General features: G+C 39.7%; 1 protein-coding gene across 7 annotated transcripts in view; it reads right to left on the bottom strand.

Moving 5' to 3' along the window:
* Positions 1-23,461, bottom strand: part of PRR16 (proline rich 16) — a 321,097-nt gene that overhangs the window by 109,695 nt on the left and 187,941 nt on the right. For 3 of the 7 annotated variants that reach the window (XM_045998804.1, XM_045998802.1, XM_045998803.1), the window contains exon 3: positions 3,436-5,995. In XM_045998804.1, coding sequence (XP_045854760.1) covers positions 5,240-5,995 — 756 coding nt within the window. In that variant the 3' untranslated portion in view covers positions 3,436-5,239. Of the gene's footprint in view, positions 1-3,432; positions 5,996-23,461 lie in introns of those variants that run through there. The other 4 variants (XM_045998805.1, XM_045998806.1, XM_045998801.1 and 1 more) reach the window with 3 other exon arrangements.

Here is a 23,461-nt window from a genome sequence, read left to right as displayed (position 1 = left end):
AAGTTCAGGGCTATGAAGAACATAATTAAGTAGCAAATTTATGGGGGAAAATTATGGGGAGTCAAGCTGTTAAAAAAAAACACAACATAAAACAAACAAACATAAGAGACTGTGGACTCTGAAAAACAACCTGAGGGTTTTGAAGGGTCCGGGGTGGGAGGTTGGGGGAACCAGGTGGTGGGTAACAGGGAGGGCACGTATTGCATGGAGCACTGGGTGTTGTGCAAAAACAATGAATACTGTTACGCTGAAAAAAATAAATAAATTAAAACATCAAAAAAAAAAGTACATGTGAAAACAAACAAACAAACAAAAAACAAATGCCAGCCCAGTCACTTCCCCAGGGGTTGATTTTGATTTTGGCAAAATACTGAAACCGAAATCCTGGATTCCTTCCCTTGTAGATCAGGGTAATATCATCTATTTTATACATTCATAGGGGAATTTGGAGGAACTCTAACATATGCAGAGTTTCAGAAAAATAGTTAATGATATTAGCTTACCTATCTTTGATCAATTTAGAAGTCAATGCTATAAGTAGTATTTCCTCCTTGTTTTCCCATGGCCTGTGCACAAGTCTATACTCCATGTTGATTTAACTACTTTTTACAGGGAGGGTTATTTGCAGGGCTTATTATGTTCCACTTTAGGTTTCCCCAAAAGACTGGACTGATGGATCCAAGGGCTTCACAAAAATGACACCCTGCATCATTGCTGCTCCAAGACGACGTGGATAACAGCGGTTTTATGTTCAACACTGCTGTGTACCCTAATGGGTATCACATCTGCCATTATTTCAGAATCGAGCAACTTGAAGGATTCTAAAACTCCCACGTGTTTAGCCGAAACATTTAAATGCACCATGCCACTTATGGACTGACCTGGAAAATGTCATGTGATTCAGTGATAGCATCTAGTAAGTGTCAGATTCTGTGCACTTTATCTAATTTCGTGATGCGGGTTTTTTTTTTTTTAAAGATTTATTTATTTGACAGAGAGAAATCACAAGAGAGGCAGGCAGAGAGAGAGGAAGGGAAGCAGGCTCTCCGCTGAGCAGAGAGCCCGATGTGGAACTCGATCCCAGGACCCCGAGATCATGACCTGAGCTGAAGGCAGCGGCTTAACCCACTGAGCCACCCAAGCGCCCCGTGATGCGGGTTTTTGATGCAACTTTATTCTCGTAAATCATTTCCTCACTTAGAAATCATCAGTACATACCAAAGCACATTACACTGCAAACTCCTGCTACAAATGTGGGTGTACTTTAGAGCAAAAGGTGCTACCAACAGAGTCAGGAGAAAGAACGGAACTGGGACAAGTAGAAGGCTTGACGTGGCAGTAGTGCGTGTATTCCACGGAAAAAGTTCAGTCCAGACAGTGACTCATGACTTGACTACATCATTCCCAGCGCAAACGCATGGGAAGCTACTCAGGCTTTTCTTCATGGAGCATCCAAAAAGAACTATATAATTAGAATCTGTAGATAAAAGGTCTTGCATAGTTTCAAAGACGGTGCGTAGCTACTGCTCTTGGTAATGCTAAAGGTAACTACTGGTCTGTCCAAAGAAAGTCCTATAATACAGTGCCCTATTCCTTTATTCATTAAATAATTAGATGCAGGCATAATTCAAACACAAGAATTTTTAGGTTAATTAAACCACTTCAGTTAATACCATTCATTTTTCCCCCTAGAATAATGTTAAGCTAATGAGGGAAGGTATGAATATAATAATAACAGATTGAAAGAGTGGGGAATTTTTCTTTCTGCATGCCCAGTATTTTTGAGCAGATACTTTAAATTTAGCTTAAGCATGACCTAAAAAGAATATCAGTTTTATCTCCTTCTATAACTGCTGTAACTGCTAGGGGATGGAAGAAAACTTTGGTCAGTTTTTCTTTTCTTTTCGCCTTTCATCAGACAAGATACAATAACCTCCCATCCCCCAAGTGGGATCATCGTTGTTTAAACTAGCAAGAGAAATCCTTTCCTTTTCCTTTAAGAGATGCTACTTAAAAAAAAAAAAGTCCACGTTCTACCTTTCACTCTGGATGAATGTTGCCATAGGCAGCCTTACCCTTGGACATTTTGTAGGAACATCACCTTTCAAAGAGGATAGAGGCTAACTCAGTGGTGCTCACTCTGCTCGGTAACACAAATCTTCAAATGCACAGTGGGAAAAAAGAACTGCCCCAAAGGGTTTGCCCTGGGATCTTTGGAAAAGTAACCATGTACCATGTTTTACTATAATTTAATGGCAGATGTGCAGAGCCTGCATTAGATAATTAAAATTTTGAAAGCCATGTTGGCTGAAGACAGAAGTGGCAAGGCCACTTACAACACTTTAATTATAAGTTTGTTTTTTTTTTTTTTAAGATTTTATTTATTTATTTGACAGAGAGAGAGATCACAAGTAGGCAGAGAGGCAGGCAGAGAGAGAGGAGGAAGCAGGCTCCCTGCGGAGCAGAGAGCCCGATGCGGGGCTCGATCCCAGGACCCTGAGATCATGACCTGAGCTGAAGGCAGCGGCTTAATCCACTGAGCCACCCAGGCGCCCTTTAATTATAAGTTTATTATGTTGCCCTCTGTTCATTGTGTTCCCTGGTTTACAGGTTTGTATCTATTTAAAAACATACGTTCTGGTGAATATTTCAAGGTGATCTGCCGGGGAAAAAGAAGACAAAACGAAAAAACTTTATTGGCCCAATGTATTTCGAACCTTAATGAAAGAAAAAAAAATGAAATAATGGAATAAATAAACTCAAAAGAAAGTCCCAGCACTGATATAATCTACCATTGAATCTGAATACTTAATAAACTAAGAGGAGAAGTTCAACCCCTCTTAACTCTTTTAGGTTAGGATTTAACTTGGCCCTTTAGGCCAAAAGCTGCTTGCACAAGTGTTGAATGAGAACAGGTATTGCCATTTGAGCAATGTGAACAGGTACACTTAAAAAGATGGATGCTATGGGGTACCTTTGACTCTGCTTTGAGAATGAGAGATGAGTCTGAGCCTCACAGGTTGTGACTAAGCACCTGGTTCAAGGTCCTTCTTCGGTCAGCTTGAATTAGTCAGCTTATTCAACCCACTTCATTGTAATTGAGTTACTTGCTCTGTGAGTGATTTGTGGTTGCTAGGAAGCTCTTACCTTGAGATCCAGACTGGCTCCCCGACACTGACAGGGGTCAACATTTCGCACGAAAAGCTAATTATTAGGTCATGGTAACTTGCTGTGAAAGGAAGATGAGCTGAAGGGAGAAAGCTGCGTGTCTTCCAAGACTGTTTATAATACCATATGGTCTAACACTGGCTGCACATTTGAAAGAAAGTGATTACTAAAATCTAGAAAATGATGAAAGTTTGGGTTTATTAATAAGTCTAAATGAACGCATGAAAAAATTAAGACTATATTAGCTTGGTATTCGGAAAGTTGATTGTGTGTTTACTTGGGTCAGATTTATTAAACATAGTTATCGCATAATTAATATATTTGAGATTGTGGCTTTTCTCTATTATTGCTCTTACATTCCGTAACTTTCTGAAAAAAAAAAATGGATTTATAGTGCTTGCGTTATCTTCACAGCCAAAACACACAGGAATGAAATCATGCTGAGTAAATTTGTAACATGACGTCTTCTATTTTTTCACTCATTTAATCATTCCTTCAAAAAGTCATTTTCCCTCTGTTATTCTGCCTAAGGTACTTTACCATTTTTTAATAAGAAGTTGTTGAAAAACAGTATTCCAGATTACCATCATGTGGCTTGAAAAAGGCAATAGAGAAACAAGACAGCCTCCTTGGAGCAACAAAAATTAAACTTTTGAGATCAAAAGCCAAATAGTCCCAAAATTATAGTATCTTTTTAATTAAGCTGCTCAATAAACCAAATTTCACCAAAGAGAACTCCCTCTCCTCTTGCCAATTAATGGAATTTTTGTTCAGGTATGCACTTCTCATCACGATTCTAGGACAGATGAACTCATCTCTAGTTCCAGAACAAAATATACAATCTGTCCAAATCACCGTAGCTGGGAAGTGAACTTGATCCACAGGTGGGTAAGTGACATAAGCTGGCAAGTTAGCCTTAAGAGAAAGACCTCTGTAAGATGTCAGGAGGAAAGGATGTGTTCTCTTGCTTCTATAAAATAACAAAGATCCCTGGCATATTTCAACTGTGAGGGGAAACAGCATCAAGGCTGATACTAAGAACATCCTATTCCAGAAGCATCTTTATTTTCCGCTATGATTCTCTTATAAATGGGGATTCCCTTGGAGAGGCAGAGAACTTGCTGTTGAAGGAGGAAGATCATCCCACTGCTTCGGTGTCCTGGTTTATGGTGTGACTGGGAGGGATGCGGAGTGTGAGGAGGATCTAAAGGGTTCGGCCATGTATTGGGTCAATGAGACCTTCAATGTATGGCCTTGGCCTTACCACAAGGCATAACATGAAAATGTGTAAATACCACTTATGACCTGGTAATGATATTTGATTTAGAAAATGCTGCTGGATACTCACTGTAATCTTCTCCAAACTTTTTCAGAGTCGCTACCCATTTTGATGAATATTCACACAGGATTCAATGAACCACTGCTTCATTTCCGCTCTGAGGAACGTGTGCTTTTGCCATTAGGTACTGTTGTTTATTGACGTATGATATTTCCAGAGACAAAAATCTTTCATTACATATATAGGGGAAACATATAATCATTATTGGATAGTATAGAAAATAAACTTTTTGGTACTGTTCTCGGCATTTCATAATGTAAAACTAGTGGCAAACATCTTTAGAAAAAATAATAAAATAGTCCTTCGGTATTAAAATTTCTTCCCTAAAAAGCATCTGGCCAAAGTTAGGAGGGTGACATGTTATTAGTGCATAGATGAGTTAGGCATGAATAAAATGAATCTAATTCCACCTCTGATGGTAAATCAAACCATTTGAAATCTACAGGCCACTGTTTCTGCGAGGTCGGGTGCAAGAAACAAAAAGCGCAGCTTTTTCATGGTTCTGTGGTTTCTGATGTTGCAACTGTTTAAACACCGTGTGCCCGGGGTAAAAACGACATAGTGCATACTTACCAGGTGGTTTTTATGCCACTTTGCTGAATGCAGGATTAATATATTTGGGCTTTTTATTGCTTGAGTAGAAAGTGCTCATTACTTATTATTTTATGTTTATAGCATAGAAATTAAAAAACAAAACCAAAAACAACGAAAAGGTTTTGGAAATGGCATACATCACACTGTTGTAGTGGTTGATTTCCTCAAGATCGTCTTCTGTGGTTTTGGTGCAGTGGGAGGAGGCACAGTTGCAGGTCTGAGAGGGGGGAAGCTGTTACTGTGGCTTATTCCCAGCCCCCCGTTTTCCAGCGGAAAAGGAGGGAGGTGGGGCGGAGGAGGGAGGGGAGGGCCTGGGTGAGGAAGCTTCCCCGGTGGGTGGACAGGTTCGCTGTGTAAATGGACCTCCCTGTTTTTTATGTTATACCGGGCGTCACAGTCGGGACAATAGCCATGGTACTGCACTTTTTCATTAAACCGAACTCGTTCCCGAGGCCCTGCCTGGGGACACCTGTCTTTGTCAGGTCTGTGCGTCAGAGGCTGCACGGGAGCCTTGTCCAAGGTACTGGCGGGTAGGCAGCAGATGTCTCCGTTTGGAATTTTGTTCGGTGCCCCGGGGAAGCCTCCGTTTCGCAGGAGGGTGCCATTGGTCTTCAGGGTATTGGCCACAGGCACCCCTCTTGGAGGGTCTTCACACTTGACCGGGGTCAACCGCGGGGGAGGCGGTGGAGGGTTTGGCTTTCTCAGGACGGTGAGGATCGCAGACGGGTGCGCTGGGGGTTTGATGAGGGGTGCATTGGCCTGCACTTTGATCTTCTCGATGCTGGAGGCGGTCGTGCCGCTGGAGCTACTGTTCAGGGTGTCCGTTTTGGAGCTGTCGGTCATCTCATCCTCCAGCTGGAGGTCGGAGGTCAGGGTATCAATCTGGTCAACCACCTGGTGGAAAGGACAAGGTAACTGTGTTAACAATCACCCAGAGCCAAACAGACCAGGAACAAACGTCTCCCTGTTGAGCTGGAAATCTGCTCAGGGAACCTTGACTCATACTACATCCTTGACTCCGTGGTTGGAAAGTGTTTCCATTCCATACATTGAAGGAATGGTCTCCAGAGGTGTGTGGACTGTTTGATAACCTAATGATGTCATGTACCTAGAACATAATATACGATTAACATATACCTTCTCTTCCTGGCTCTGCTGAACCCATGAAAGATAAGACCCTGATACAGAAACAGAAATGATTTTTTAAAAACAAGAGGTGGGTGGCTTTCCCTAGGCTCAGCCTGTAGAAAGCTACCGGAAAACATGAATCTCACGTGAAAAATGAGAAAAGCCAGATACTCTGCAAAACTCTAACTTTTTTTTTAAAGACTTTATTTACTTATTTGACAGACAGATATTACAAGTAGGCAGAGAGGCAGGCAGAGAGAGAGAGAGAGAGAGAGAGAGAGAGGAGAAAGCAGGCTCCCTGCGGAGCAGAGAGCCCGATGTGGGGCTCAATCCCAGGACCCTGGGTTCATGACCTGAGCTGAAGGCAGAGGCTTTAACCCATTGAGCCACCCAGGCACCCCAACCCTAACTTTTCTTGAGATGATCAGAGAATGGAGAATCACAAGGACACCCACCCAGCTGAGCTGCAAAAAGTCTCCAGGCCTCTGAGGATAGAAAGGGCACGTGGACTGTTGCACCTTTGGCCAGTCATAGGGAACAGAGAGCCTCCACCAAAGTGAGGAAGCAGCTAGAACTTTAATCAATAAATCATGACAATTTAGAGTCCCCAGGAGCCCAGACACAATGCTGTCTGTCCTCACTCAAGTCTCTGTTCCATGAGCCTCTGGTGTTGGGTGCTGAGGAGAGCAGGGCAGAGAATGGAATGAATGAGTCTCCCTGCTCCATTCCCCACCCCCCGCCATCCCTGGGCATCCCATAGGCATAAATCTCCAGGGACTTCCCAGATCTTCATCCTTTATAAAACACAATGTGTAAGCATTAAGGGAATGGCAACAGTCTCCTGCTTCTGAGAAAGGGGAGAAGCCACAGCTGTCTGTCTTTTGGGAAAGGGGCAGAAAATTCTCTTGGCCCCAAGAACTTGCACAGCAGATGTCTGCCATCACTTGGGGGAGGGATCCAAGTCATAGCATCTCAAGAGCTCAGACACCAGGCAGAGGCAGGGAATCCAGTGTGGCTGGCAGAACCATCAGATGTGATGGAGGTCTGACCCTAGTGAAGGAGAATAGATGAGAAGGGGCGAGATAGGACAGAAGAGTCATGGTGTTAAAGCCGCTCATGGAAGGACTCTGGCATCGCCCCTAACAGGCTTGCCTGAGGGTCTCTGTCCTGTTCAACATGGTCAGGAGGCAGCTTGCTGGAAGGAAGCACAGCCTCGGCTCAAATGCTGGATATCAGAACAGGCTCATTCACCCTCCCTCAGGCAGAGATCTTGGAGACCATGCTCAAGGTGGCCATAAAGGCACGATTACCCATATACAAAGATGGGAAGGTTACGGGTCATTTTAAAATAGTTTATTTACGTATAGTCTTTTCATTTCACGTTTCCACATGCAGATTTGTCTCTCGGTCTTCAGGTCTCAGTGTGTTCCACTGTGAAGCTGGCTCTTTGACACATGGTGGCAGAATTGGGCTCAAAATGAAAACATCATCGGCATCCAGAATGGTAGGGAGGATGGAGAGATTTTACTTCTTCCTCATGAGGGTCTTAAGGGATTGCTTCTTGCTACTGTCACCAGAGCTCAGCCTTCTAATTTTAGCATATATATATATATATATATATATATATATATATATATATATATCAGACCCACTTCTCTGCATTTCTTTGGTCCTCTCTGAGCCGCCATTGTTTACCACAGGGTCCCCCGAAGTCACCTTGTTCCCTCTTTCAATTCTGTCGTGTCAGTGATTTTCTAAAACAGAAATGTGCTCCTGGCGTCAAATCCCTACTCAAAACCTTTCAATGCCTGTTCATCTCTCCTGTGATAAAGATCAATTCTTAACACCGTCTCCAAGGTCGTGTATAGTTTCCCTCAGTGTTGTGCTGGTAAATGTTTAAAACTGGTTCTTAGAGGTGTAAGGGAGTTTTGATTCAAAAAGTTTGCCAATTTCTTTGGTGTAAATTCCCACAATGATCAATTTCAAGTTAGTGAATATGACATCACTGCATTAGAGATTGGGAAGAAATGTTAATTGACACAGCAGTAGAGATGCTTCTACATGCCAGTAGAATCAGCAAAAATAAACTCAGGGGGCACAGATAATAGTAGAATGTAGTAAAATAATTAAGAATGACTGAGAACAATGAGAAAGCCTTGTATTTAATGTAATTTACTTAATATGAGTATATATATACAAATTTAATTTTTTTCAATTCAGTTAATATACAGCATATCATTGGTTTCAGAAGTAGAGTTCAGTGATTCTTCCCCCCCCCCCATTTTATTTATTTTTTTCAGCATAACAGTATTCATTGTTTTTGCACAACACCCAGTGCTCCATGCAAAACGTGCCCTCACTATTACCCACCACCTGTTCCCCCAAGCTCCCACCCCTGACCCTTCAAAACCCTCAGGTTGTCTTTCAGAGTCCATAGTCTCTTATGGTTCGCCTCCCCTTCCAAATTTTTTTTTAAATAAACATATAATGTATTTTTATCCCCAGGGATACAGGTCTGTGAATCGCCAGGTTTACACACTTCACAGCACTCACGATAGCACATACCCTCCCCAATGTCCATAACCCCCTCCCCCTCTCCCAACCCCACCTCCCCCCAGCAACCCTCAGTTTGTTTTGTGAGATTAAGAGTCACTTATGGTTTGTCTCCCTCCCAATCCCATCTTGTTTCATTTATTCTTCTCCTATCCCCCTAACCCCCCATGTTGCATCTCCATGTCCTTATATCAGGGAGATCATATGATAGTTGTCTTTCTCCGATTGACTTATTTCACTAAGCATGATACGCTCTAGTTCCATCCACGTCGTCGCAAATGGCAAGATTTCATTTCTTTTGATGGCTGCATAGTAATCCATTGTGTATATACACCACATCTTCTTTATCCACTCATCTGTTGATGGACATCTAGGTTCTTTCCATAGTTTGGCTATTGTAGACATTGCTGCTATAAACATTCGGGTACACGTGCCCCTTCGGATCACTATGTTTGTATCTTTAGGGTAAATACCCAGTAGTGCAATTGTGGAGAAAGGGGAACCCTCCTCCACTGTTGGTGGGAATGCAAGCTGGTGCAACCACTCTGGAAAACAGCATGGAGGTTCCTCAAAATGTTGAAAATAGAACTACCCTATGACCCAGCAATTGCACTATTGAGTTCAGTGATTCTATATTTTGGTTTTTAATAATGGTTATTTAGCAGCAGGCTCACACAAAATTTCTGAAAATAGAACAATTGGCCCTTTTTAGCCAGACCCAGTCAGCACATTACTGTCTCTCCTCAAATGACTCTCCATCCTCAGCTCTAATAAATTTCCCTTTTATTTTCTGTTTTCAAACCTCCTGGGTCTTCCTATAGACCCTCATAATTGTCAGTCTGCTTCCTGCCATAGGACATTTGCACATACCAATTTTTCTACTTGAAATGCTTTGACGTTTCCTCTTTGTCGACTTAAAGCCTTAGCTCAGGAGTCCCTCATGACCTCAGCCTTCTCTGTTCTGCAATTTCCCATGTGGATCAGGCGAAATTGTTAAATATTCACAGGGAACTTTATTTCTTTCACTGAAAGCATTTGCATACTTTGTGATTGTTTAGAGAGTAGGAGGAGTCCTGGAATAGTCTTTCCTCTCTAGACTCTCATTTCGATGAGATCAGAGACCATGTTTGTTGGTACTACTGTGACATAAAGTCCTAAGGTGGTGAATGACAATTAAAAGGGGCTCAATAAATACTTGTTAAATAAATGCACTGAAGGCTATTTCTTTAGTTTAAGAGTGAACAACAACCAAAAACCACAAACAAACAAAAAAGAGTGAACGAAAACATGTTCTTTCTCATTTGAGTTTTGAAGCTGTTACTTTGCAAAGTCACATCTAATCAGTTATTCTAGAGTAAAATAGGGGGGAAGGGAGTTATACAGAAATGATCCAGTCTGATGGCACAGTCTGCAGCTCTAGCCCAGACATCCCAGAAATTAAAGTGGGAGGACACGGGAGAATGTGAGAGATGGGGGATGGTCTAGGCTCATAGGTACTGTGCACAATCTCACCTGGAGAGACTCTTTACCCAGAGCCTTATATCGCATTACATATCTACAGGGAAGACAAGAAAGCTGGTCCTCTCTCAAGGGAGGGAGGCTGCTGCTAAGAGACGAGTCAGTATTGATTGGGCGTCTCATGCAGTTCTGTAGCTGCTGGTGGATTTTAGTCTCCATATTTTTATTTCCTGAGTGCCTATTAGATGAAAAACTAAAACAGACAAATACAGTTGACCCTTGCACGACACAAGGCTTAGAGGTGCTGCTTCTACTGTGCAAAGCTATGTCTCTGTTGAACCCTCAAAACTTAACCACTAACAGTGGACTGTTGACTTGGAATCCTCATTGATAACAGAAAGAGTTGATGAACATCAGTTGTGTATGCTGTATGCATTATCTACTGTACTCTTTCCACAAAGTAAACTAAAGAAAAGAAAATGTTAATAAGGAAATCATAAGGAAGAGAAAGTACCTTACAGTACTGTATTTTTAGAAAGAAATCTGCATATAAGTGGACCTCCAGAGTTCAAACTTGTGGACTTTAAAGGTCAACTGCAAAGCCCTTGTGGAGCTGGGAATCCAGTGGAAGGACCCGGCATGACTTAGATACTCAAACCTATAACTGTAAAAGTACTAATTTTCTAGGAGCTCTGAATGACAGACCAAGATACTGTAAGAGGAGAATAAAAACAGCCCATCAAAAAGTCAGCAAAAATCATACTAAAGAATTATACACAAAACTACAACTTTTGGTAAGCTGTAATTTGGTAGAATGTTGCTAAGAAAACACCATGGAAAACCAAAAATCATTAAAAGTATAAAAATTTTATCAAACCACCATCCAATTAATGAAAGAGGATTATAGTTACTTTTATTTCTGAAAATAATCAATTTAATCAGAGCCTTTCAGTATGCCCATTTGTTTCTTTGGATGGGGACTGCACTTTTGATATTTCATGGATACTAGTCAGGCATACAAAAATTATGAAATTTATAAAATCATTTGGGATAACCACAAAAAACAATTATTCGTAACAAAGACTTTATAGAAAAAAAAAAAGTCAGCAAAACCTCTCTGAAGGATGAGTGGCCGTTAAATGGTAGAAGAGGAGAGATTCCAGAAGGTGCTCAGGGAAGGGCCTGATAAAGTTCTTCTGACAGAAGAGAGGGCCTGAGCATGAGCCACGGGAAGGTGACTCTGGGCTGAAGGGCACCATGAGAGGTCAGGCTATGAGGGGGTCCCGCTAAGTGCTGATCAAATACCACAGAGTCCTAAAGAGTTCCAGAAGGGAGAGAAGCCCTATTCACAGAGATGATAAATTGCTATTTTTCAGAATGGAAGCATCATCGAATGAGAGAAGCACACAGAGCTCCAAACAGGAAAATATAAACAAACCCACACCCAGACATGCTGTCATAAGAACACAGAACACGAAAAAGTGTAGATGCCAAAACGTACCAAAACAGCACATTAATGATTTTGTGTTAAATCTACATGGGACCCAGCTGGTGCAAGGACACTCAGACCCTCCTGAGTCCTCCTGGAAGCATGAAATAAATCTTTTGTATGAAAAGTACCCTCCCTGCACTAAGGAAGAAAAAGGTGATGTTATCACCAGAGATAGGAATTTTAAAGCCAAGAAAACTATAGGAAAAAAACTTGTTCCTAAAAAAAAATATATATATATATATATATAAATATATATATTTATATATATATATTATTTATTTAAGAGAGAGAGAGAGAGAGATAGTGAGAGAAACATGAGCATGGAGGAGAGGGAGAAGCAGGCTCCCACCTGAGCAGGGAGCCTGATGCGGGGCTCAATCCCAGAACCCCAGGATAATGACCTAAGCCAACTGACTGAGGCAACCAGGTGCCCTCTTGTTACTTTTTTACTCATCTACTACCTCAGCCCAAATTCTGCTTAGAATTCCTTATGAATTAAAACTCCCAAGCCTCTGTTTTCTCTATCCTGTCAATTCCTCACTAATTTATTTTCTCTTTGTCTAAAATGTACAAAATGTACAAAATGCTTTCTCTTTGTCTAAAATGTACAAAATGCCTGCCGTGGTCATTGGTTTGGGTCTCAGTTTCATTATTGGACCTCCATGCGTATATAATAAAACTTTGGTTTTTTCCTCCTGTTACTCTGTCCCATGTCAATTTAATTCCTCAAGCAGCTAGAAGAACCCCGGGGGGAAAAGGAAGAAATGTCTCCTTCTCCTACAAAAGTAATGATAAGAGTTTTACAACAATAAAACAAGGCACATCAAGTATGTATTGAGCAACAAAAATTAGGATGACAGATTTGCAAAAAAAAATATAAGTCTGAAGAAAATTTAAAAGTATGTTTCATAATGAAAGAAAGTAACTGAAAATATAGTTGAATTCTTCTGTAAATGTGAGGGTGAAATCAACATTGTCACATATAAAGACTGGGAGAGTGTACTTTTTACAGCTAAGTGTTGAAATACAGATAAATGACAAATCAGAAAAAGGTAAGAAAACAGAAGAAAGGGCTAGCATACAAGGAGCATAGATGAACAAAGAAATTATAAAATAATAAAAATGTGCATTGGTTACAAAACAATAATGTACTAATGACTAATTGGAGAGATGAGAAAAATGTGAAAGTAAGATACTAGGAAAAATGACATAAAAAATGACATAAAAAATTTATTATTTTTACTGTAAGAAATCAGTAGCAGTGATATTGATTATGGCTCATTAAGTCGAGAATGCATGTGAAAAAATTTTAGAGCCATTACTGAATTAAGAGACAAACTTATAATTTCCAAAATAATATAAAGTTTAAAGACTGAGTAAGAAAAATTTGGTATCTTTTAAATTTTAAAAATGCAGAAAATAAGAAAAACAAAACAAAAATAACATAGCAAACAGAAAAGAAACTACGTAAGATAGAAAAAATAACTCCAAATATATTAGTAATCATAACAAACATAAATAGATTACAATACTTTATTCAAAAAAGGACACAGAAACATTCATATAAATGGACACAAATAAGATCAGCAGGCAAATATTCTAATGAAACCTGATGCAGCTCCATAAACACTAAGTAAAAGGGTCTACCTAAATTTTTCTTCATTGAAACAGTTTTGTTTCCGTACTGAGTAAAAAAAAAAAAAAAAAAAAAAATAGACTGAAACAGGGACGCCTGGGTGACTCAGTCAGTTAAGTATCTGCTTTGGCTCAGGGCATGATCCCAGGGTTCTGGAATTGAGTCCCACATCAGGCTCCCTGCTCAGTGGGGAGTCTGCTTGTCCTTCAGCCTGCCGCTCCCCCTGGATGTGCTCTCTCTCTCTCACTTGCTTGCATTCTCTCTCTCAAAAATCTTTAAAATAATGAATGAAACAAAATTTGGAGATTATACACACATACACACAAAATCAGAAAAATGTTGTAAAAAAGTAACTGACACAAGCAGAATGCTTAATTTCCACTCAATCTCATGAGTAATCAAGGGAGGGCAAACTGAAGACAGATGCAATAGCATTTCATTCTTAAAAGTGATTCAAAACAAGACAATCTGATAATTCCAGTTGATGATGATGATGTGGGTAAGTGGGGAGTATGTACATCGCTAAGGGCAATATACATTCAGTCCATTAGAAAAGTTCTGACAATGTCCTATAAAGTGGACAGGGGACATTCTCTGTGGTACAGGTATTTTAGGAAAAAAGCCTACCCTACTCTAGAGAAACTCAAACGGACGTGCACAGGGCTGAAAAAGCATAGGAATGTTCCTTGCAGATTGTTAGTTATCTCATAGCAAAAAACTGGTAACCTAAATATCAGTTGGTAAGTGCTTGGGTACACAAAATATAAGGTAGTTCAAAGGAAGTAACCAGAACTATATGTATCAGTAGGGATAAATCTAAAAAATGAACGTTGAGTGTAACAAAGTTAAAACACACTACTCAGTGTGTCTTTATTGTTGATATATAGAAACAAGGGTAGTTTATGTTACAGAATGTTAAAATAAACAATACACATCAAATTTAGGCAAGAAGGCAGGGGAGTGGATATTGAAAGGCAGCTACCATATGGCTAAGATACTTTATTTCTTTTTAAAATTGATGCAAAGTAATTAGGAGAAAGGGTTGACATTGGTTAAGTCTGGGTTATAGTTGCTACATTAGTTTATTTATTTTCTGTCCTGTGTGAATCATTTTATAACTTGAAAATAAAATAAATGTTTAACACTAGTTAAAAAAAGTTAGAAAGAAAGGAAAATATTTAAATAAAGTTAAATTTAAATTTAAATACAGTTAAATTTAAACTTTAAATAAAGTTAAATATTTAAATAAAGTTAGAAAGAAAGGAAAGAAGTGATTCTTGCAGCTGCCGTGTGGAGAACATATTGAAAGGCGTTGAAGTTTATTTACTTGGCTAGTTAGACTCATCGCAGCCAAGTGAGAGATGAATAGATTAGCCAGACAAGGAATACACTGTGTCCTTATAATTACATTTCAATGTTTGGCGGAAACTCTTTCAAAAAAGTACCATGTTGCAACTAAAGGAATCATAACCACAGGCAAGACGGAATTAAATGGAAAAGGAAATGAAAGAAAATAGGTCTAGGGGGACGGAGTGTTTGCAGATATCTGGGGGTGAGAAGAAGCATGACATTAATCCTAAGTCTGATAACATGCACACCTAACATTAGAAGCAAGGGAGAATTGTATCTCTCCAATATGAAACTGAGCCATCTGTCTAATTGTGGCTGCTCATGTCTAAAGAGGAATCTGCTCATGGAATGCAAGCAGAGAGAGTTAAAGAAAGGACAAGAACAGGTGATGTGTTCGATGATCTTCAGAGGTTTTTGTTAGAATCACATACAAGGAAGCTGTGGATCAACTGTGAAATGATTAATAATAATAATTGTGATTTAGGAATCACATGAGCTCCAGGTTTTCATACCTGGGGAATATCCTTAAATAATTTCATAAAACAGAGGCTGATTTGGCAGAAATGACGTGGTTTGTAGCTGTTTGTGGAAATCCAAAATTCATTTATATTAATTCTATAAATATTAAACTATAAAGAACAAACACAGAGACAATGTAGGCTTATCATTAGAGTGAAAGTCAGGTCAAACAGACTGACCTAGAATTAAAAAAAAAAAAAAATTAAGTGCTCTTTGTCCGATGTTCTCGTGTGGTAATGTCTATTTTATTATTACAATTGCCTTAATATGTTGGAATTATCTATTTATACGTGTTCCCCTCAGACCAGGAGCATGGATTTCCACCTTAGTTTCCTGGGCAGGAAGCAGAGACTGCAAGAGTACATGCTCTAATAGGCTGAGAGAGCGAAGTGGACAAAAGTAGACTTTGAGAGAAAAGACATATCTCGACCTCACTTCCATTCCTCCCCAGCTTTTCCAACTCGGGTCTGATTTTCAAAGTGTTCACACTCACCAATTCCAGGTGGTGCAGGAAGGCACAAAGGAATGGATGAAGCAGAGAAAGGGCAGGCAGAAATAAGGCATGGGTGACACCTGGTAAGCTCTCCTCCTATGTTCTTGACTTTTCGAGCCTAGCTCCACAGCTTGGGGCAGAGAACATTTCGGACACTCTCCAAAACAGGGAAACTAGTTAAGTCTATATTTATCTTCCATTATTTGTCTATGTCAACAGCTGTACATGTATTTAGAACATTCCTAAACCCTGCTGATCTTGTTTAAATAAAAACCACACAATATATATAGTTCAATTGCCTTAAAACCAAAGAAAACCCTCTCTCCACTTGAGGGAATCTTCCTCTAGAGTCTCCTCAGTAATAATTCGCAACTCTAAAAATGGCAGCTTCAAACTTAGTGGAAGGAAAGCAAGAATTTAGCCCTGACTTACATCTGTATAAAAAAGTTTGTGAGATCTTCTAAGGTCTTTAACATTGACTTATCAGAGCCACCACCTTTTGCATATGTGGTATCAACTATAAAGATCTAAGAAGAGAAATGTATGGGAACCATAGGAATTTTTCCCAAGAGACAGCTGAGAACATCCCTTCCTCATAGCTCCCAGACTCTGGTCAGTGGCTGAGCCGCAGCGCAGGCAGACCCGAGAGCTCTGATTAGCAGCGCCACGGTCTATACAGGATAGCAACCGGCGGACCCAGCCAGATCCTCCCTGAAAGAGATGAAACAGAGAGGAGTGGAGTCACCAGTGGGGCTCTTCCAGCATGAGGACAAGTGGCCAATATCCTTGGCATTCTGTTCATAACTCACACACTTCATATCTATTTTGGATATTATACCAATTTTTGAAGGCCTAATTGATGCTCATCTTTGTACCCTTTACTTATGCTACTGACCTATTGGTAGCATTAAAGTAAGTCCTTCATCATAGATCACACAACTTTGTGTCCCATTGCTAGATTACAGGGTTTGCTATACACTGTCTCTGAATGGCTCTGCACAAATAATTCTTGTAATCATTTTGTGAATGTGCTTGTGTTAAGAAAAAAAAGTAATAATATGTGGAAACACCGAGATAATTCCATAAATTTGGTTAACTCTGCTTTGGAACTTGTTTATCTTGAAAAAAAAAATCTGTAAGAGCTTTAAAAAAAAAAATCCCAGGAGTCACTCAGGCTTCTCTTGATATTTGGAAAGACCCAAGGACCAGTATGGAAGAGTTTCTCAGGGGGTAAACACTAAATGCTTGCTTCCAAAAAGATGACTAAAATAGTCTTGGGTTCCTGAAGCTGTCTCTGTATTTCTACAGCAACAGTTCATCCTTAACATTATTTCTTACAGACCTAGCCAACTGGCTGCTGCTATAGTTCCATGATATCCCAAACACCATACTAATATTTTTGTATTAGCTCATGCTTCTGCATTCTCCTTGTCCTTGGCACATCTGAGAGAGTACCATGCTGGCTCTGGATATTCTAGGGTAGATAAGGCAGTACCTTGAAGCTGTCCGAGACTCGAGCTCTGTCTAGCTTTCTGCTCTGCCATCCCAAGTGTGTGATTTAGATTTCATGTCCAACTTCAGAGCTGGACTTCTAGCTGTTACATAAGCATTTCAAGGGGAAGAACAGAAAAGGTGAGCAAAGCCATATAACTACGGCTGTTTAAAGAGATGTTTCAGGAGCGATGCATTTGATTTGCTTACATTTCACCAGCCAAAATTAAGCTTCCTAGAGGCAAGAAAGCTGGGGAATGGGGGCTTTTATATGGGGCTCAATGCACGTAGTGAATAGCAATGATTCTACAGAATAAAAAGGGAGGAAGGATATTTCAAGTCAAATAGTAACCTCTGAAACACACACACACACACAGAGCACACAAATAAAAAAAAATCATATGCATCTAACCATTCTTGTTGGGAAGTACATGGGAACGATAAACTTCCTTAAAAATGTTTAATTTTTTGAAACTTTTTAAAGTACCGGAATTGATTTCATGACCCATTGTGACCTGAGACAAAACAAAAAGCTGGAAGCTTAACTGACTGAGCCACCCAGGCATTAATTTTGAAACTTTTGCAGACAGCACAGAGTATATTTTGGGGAAATATTGTGTTGTCTGCTTTTGTCATATACATAAAAGAGGTAATGGATACTCTGTTCTCTGGAAGCAACCAAGATTAAAAAGAAAAACAACACCATCATTCATGTCAAGCCTCATCAACAGAAAAGCAAGATAAGGCTATAATGTAATCTGTCTTGTTTTCTGTGTATTCAACTGGGTTTGACAAATATCTCTTGTGCAAATACTATTCATCTGTTATTACAGGAGACAGTGAGAATTACGAAAAATGTTTCTAGTTTAATAGGGACTGATCACACGTACTTAGTGTCTTCCTCTCCAAATCATAGTTAAATAACAGTAAAGGGGAACGACAGTAATAAATTCAGAAATTTTTCTCGAAGTGGGGCATACATGGATCGGAGATTTTTATAACTACTGATGAATTAATAAAAAGGTGGAAAAAGCACTGATGGAATCCCAGAAGAATTTCAGACTTGAAAGTGGGATACAGAGAGGGTGGGAGTGAGAATCAATGCAAAAATTAAGAGTGTGAAGTTGTTGAGTGACTGTAATTCACAGTGGAAAACACTGTGTCAAATGGCCTCATGCTCTTTGAAGGGCAGCAAAATTAGCAGCACAGCAGGAAAAGTGAGATTGTACCTATAAGGAAATCGAACAACTGAGATTTTAGCTATAAGGAAACTGAACAATGTTTCTGGATAAATAGAAGGCTGAGTCAATCATGAAGATGAAGGTGCCCTTATTAGCGAACCAAAGAGAACTTTGCAATAAATCTAATTAGTGTATTACAGAGGGTTGAGAATGTCTTGCAGTTATAAAATAAGACCATACAGTTATTTTTTTTAAAAAGTAGAGGATGTCAGAGAAATATTTGGAATATAAAGCATAAGTACTAAATTAAAAAAAAATAATAGGAAGGCTGGAAGATACAATCTAAGAAAGATTGCCAACCATAAAGCAAGATTTTCTCTTAAAGGGAAATACAAGAGAAAAGTTAGGACATGGAGAGCAAGAAGAGCAGCCCTGGACCTCCAAATTATTGAGGAGTTCCAGAAGAATGGGCGGGAAATGTAGGATGGCAATGTTCAAAGAAACAATAAAAGAAAAAATTTCATAGTTGATAATACAAAGGGAGCTCCAGATGGAAAACACCGTCTGAGGGCTAATCAGGGAAAAACAAAGTCAGTCACCCACCAAATAAACCCAGGACACCCAGAAAGAAGTGAAAATCAAATAAACATCACAGTTTCTCCAGGACAAATGGATAACCAAAAACATTTTTACCAGTAACGTCAACGGTTCTGGCTAAAGTGATTTCACTTTCTACACTTGGCTTCTTCACTTTCTACACTTTCATTTCTACACTTGGCTAAATTACCATCTCAATGTAAGTGAAAATTGAAATATTTGGCGATATTAGGGACAAGGACAGTGTATATATCCCTTGTATCTGTTCTTCGAAAGTAAAGGACGTACTGTAACACAGTAAAATGGAATCCGGGACAGGAAGAATTAGAGCTAAGAAACACTGTAACACAGAAGTGTGAAAGCAAATAAAAGAACTTATGAATAACACCCATATCACAGACCTACAAAGCAATTCTTCTTCTTTTTTTTAAAGATTTATTTATCTCTGCTGAGGGGCAGAGGGAGAGAGAGGGAGAATCTTAAGCAGACTCTGTGTTGAGCATCAAGCCTGGCCTGGGGCTGGATCCATAATCCTGAAATCATGACCTGAGCCGAAACCAAGAGCCCAAGGCTTAACAGACTGCACCTCCTGGTGTCCCTAAAAAGCAATTACTTTAAAGTAACACAGAGAATCGGAAAGCTCCAAGAAAAAATAATAATGAGTTCCATTCAACAGGTCATATAACTGGAAATTTGTAACACAGCACTGAAACGGGGAAGAAATAAACTGTTGACAGTGTGGCTGATAACAATGGTGTGCGAGTTGAGAATTCATTACTATCTTCAACTGAATTCATTTCTGGGAGGTTCAAGTTTAGAGACACACATTTAAATTCATTTCTTTATGGGTTCATTAACATTGTTTCATTCTATTTTTACTATTGAGATACTGGTTATTGATGGATCTCTTCAACATATGGAATAAAACAAGATTAGTTCTTCATCTTCCATAAAGATGAGTCAAATGACATGAGGTGAAGTTTTTAAAAAAGTGTTGGAGATATTACTTAGATAGCTGACTAATCAGAAAATAAAGACAAGAAGAGGCATCTGGGTGGCTCAGTTGGTTAAGCGCCCCACTCTTGATTTTGGATCAGGTCATGTTCTCACGGTCATGAGATCGAGCCCCACATCGAAGTCCATGCTCAGTGCTGAGTCTACTTGATATTCTCCTTTTTCTTCTCCTCTGCCCCTTCCCTGCTTGCACATATGTGCCTTCTCTCTCACACACAAATAAATAAGATCTTAAAAAAAAAAAAAAAAGAAAAGAAAGATGAGTAGCTAAAAGTGGTTGTGTCTTGAGAAAGGACCAGACACTGGATAGAGATGAAAAAGAAGGAAGGGCCACCAAGGGCTCAGCTGGTGAAGCACCTGACATCTCAGCTCAGGTCTTGAGATCAGGGTTCTGAGTTCAAGCCTGGAGCTGGGCTCTGTACTGGGTATGGAACCTAGTTTAAAAAGAAAAAAAGGATAGAAGAATGAGAATCATACTGGTATGTCCTTATAAAGAATGTGATTTGGAGATGGGAACAAAAGTGTATATAACTAGCTTGATGATGGTTAAAATAATACCCAAGAAAATCAGAGATAAAGGATGAGCTGGACCTTATTTATTCCCATGTAGGCTAATAATTATGGTACATTGTGTGTCCAGGAAAACAGGAGTGATCTACTCTTTCCAAGCAGGTCAGTTGGTGGCATTGGTCAGAGATTGTTTCAAGTCAGGTGACACCTGAGAGAAGTCGTGAATGGTAAAATAAGATTAGGAGGAAAAGTCATTTCTTGGCAGAGGCATGAAGGTATGAAACACTTTTATTTTTTTAACATGTTTGTAAAGAATAAAGTAGGAATAGACGAGCAGGTGGCTCAGTTCATTAAGCATCTGCCTTCGATTAAGGTCATGGTCCCAGGGTCTGGGGATTGAGCCCCAGAATGGGTAGCCCACTCCCTGCTCAGCTGGGAGCCTGCTTCTCCCTCTCCCTCTGTCTACTGCTCCCTCTGCTTGTGCACTTCTCTCTCTGACAAATAAATAAATAAAATCTTAAAAAAAAAAAAAGAATAAAGTAGGAAATGACAAGTGAATAGGACAGAAGGCTGAAAATAGATAAAGACCAGGTTCGGGGTGGGGGGGGTCGTGCCCAGTAGGCCATGTTAAGAAGTTTAGATGCTGTAAATTGCAATTTTTAAACATGAGTCATCAGACGGGTGAGATTTAAGGCACCACCAAAAAAGTGCGTGGAGTTACTACTTTGACAGAGAGGCGCAGATGGGATGCTCATGTTATACTAGGTTCATTTCTTTTAAGTCATAGTTTACTTTATAGTCATAGTACTGATAATTATAGATAGCCTCGGTCCAGCTATAAAATTTAACTCCAGATATGATTTGTCCAAAATGTTAATGGGCCCTGGCAGCCTTGGAAAATCACACAAGTTTCAACAGGCTATGTTACTTGAAGCACTAAACAATCCAAAATTTTTAACTCCACGCTTTGCAAAATCAAGACGTTTAATTTTTTTTTTAAACTTGTAACACGAAACTACCTGGTTTCATTGAAATCAATTCCACATAGGAGTTTTGAGCATTTCTGAGATGCTCCTGAAGGAAGTAGAAATTCCTGAAATTATTATACTGACATACTCTGTTTTATTATTGTGATCTGCTTTATTGCAGAGTCTAGATGCCATTAGGAGGGAAACAGTGTGAGAACTAGCATTAGAAGTGGAGCCTGAATACGGGACTGAATTGTTACCATCTCATGATAAAAATTGGATGGATGAGGCATTGTTTCTTAGGGATGAGCGGAGAAAGTGGTTCCTTGAGACGGAATCTGCTCCTGGGAAAGATGGCATGAAGATTTTTGAAATGACAACAAATGAGTTAGAACATGACACACACACAGTTGATAGGGCAATGGCAGGGTCGGAGAGGATTGTGTCCAGTTTGGAAAGAAGTCCTGGTGTGGGGAAAAGGCTACCAAACAGCATCACGTGCTACAGAAGAAGCATTTCTGAAAGGAAGAGGCAATCGATGTGGCAAACGTCACTGCTGTCTTACGTTAAGGAACTGCCACAGTCGCCCCAGCCTTCAGCAGTCACCACCCTGATGGGTCAGCAGCCATCCCCATGGAGGCAGGGCCCTCCAACAGCAAAAACATGATGATTCACTGAAAGCATTTTTTTAGCAATAAAATATCTTTAAATTAAGGTATATGTACATTGTCTTTTTAAAGACTTCATGCTATTGAACATTTCAGAGACTATAGTAGAGTGTCAACATAACCTTTTTTTTTAAGATTTTATTTATTTATTTGACAGACAGAGATCACAAGTAGGCAGAGAAGCAGGCAGAGAGAGACAGGAAGCAGGCTCCCTGCAGAGCAGAAAGCCCCATGTGGGGCTCGATCCCAGGACCCTGGGATCATGATCTGAGCCGAAGGCAGAGGCTTTAACCCACTGAGCCACCCAGGCGCCCCCAACATAACTTTTATAAGCACTAGGAAACCAAAAAATTCATTGGCCTCACTTTATTGGGACAGTTGCCTTATTACTGTGGTCTGGAAAGGAACCCACAATATCTCTCTGAAGTATACACAGTTTCTAATGGTCACATGCCATCTAAATGCTTATTCTTTAGAATGAACATAAAACAATTATGAACTAAGGGAGAAAGTACCATTAAAGCACAGCTTAGCTTCCTCTAATTAAAATGTACGATGCCTGCTCCAAGTCCCACATTGACGTGTCTATCAGTTTTTTACTTGTCTATCAGGTGAGGTGTTTACAACTTTTCTTTCCCCTGTAGCAAACATTACCCACGGATTATAACGCCTGAAATGCCTCTGCTCACTTTAATTTCTGCCTTTATAAGGTATCTTGGTATTTTAACAGGCAACATGCTTCTACTGAGGCTGCTTGTAAAGTGTGGAAAAGGAAACATTCCTCATCATAATTGCTTTAGTGGCTTAATAGTTGTAAAAGACTCATCTATACACTTTCTGAGTACACATTTCGATATGATGCCATTACGTTAATAATATTTGGGGGGGGCGTAGCTCATGATAATGGAAGTGCAACTTTAACACCAGCTTACACTACTCAATCCTTCTCTCTTTTTGTATTTGTAGAAGTGTAAATGAAATAAACCTCGAGTTGTGCATTATATTCCCTACTGATGTTAAAGCAGCTCAATAAAAAAATATATATATATTCTGTCAGCATCATGAGTAAGGTTGTACAAACAAAACCTGCCCGAGTCAATTCATTCTTCTATTTAATCTATTCTCTGCATTGTGGTCAGACAGAGCTTTTGAAAAATATGTATATATTTGTTACATGTGTTTACATGACATAAATGATTAAGCCTTAATGGTTCTTAAGATCGAGGTCAGATAATTTACAAGGCCATAATATCCCTCAGATCTGGGTCCTGTTTTCCACACCTGCAGGCCCCCATGTCACTT

Source organism: Meles meles, chromosome 3 (genome assembly GCF_922984935.1).
Source record: "Meles meles chromosome 3, mMelMel3.1 paternal haplotype, whole genome shotgun sequence".
Taxonomy (NCBI): domain Eukaryota; kingdom Metazoa; phylum Chordata; class Mammalia; order Carnivora; family Mustelidae; genus Meles; species Meles meles.
The sequence above is the reverse complement of the archived record's forward strand: the minus strand, read 5'-3'. Positions and strand labels throughout refer to the sequence as shown.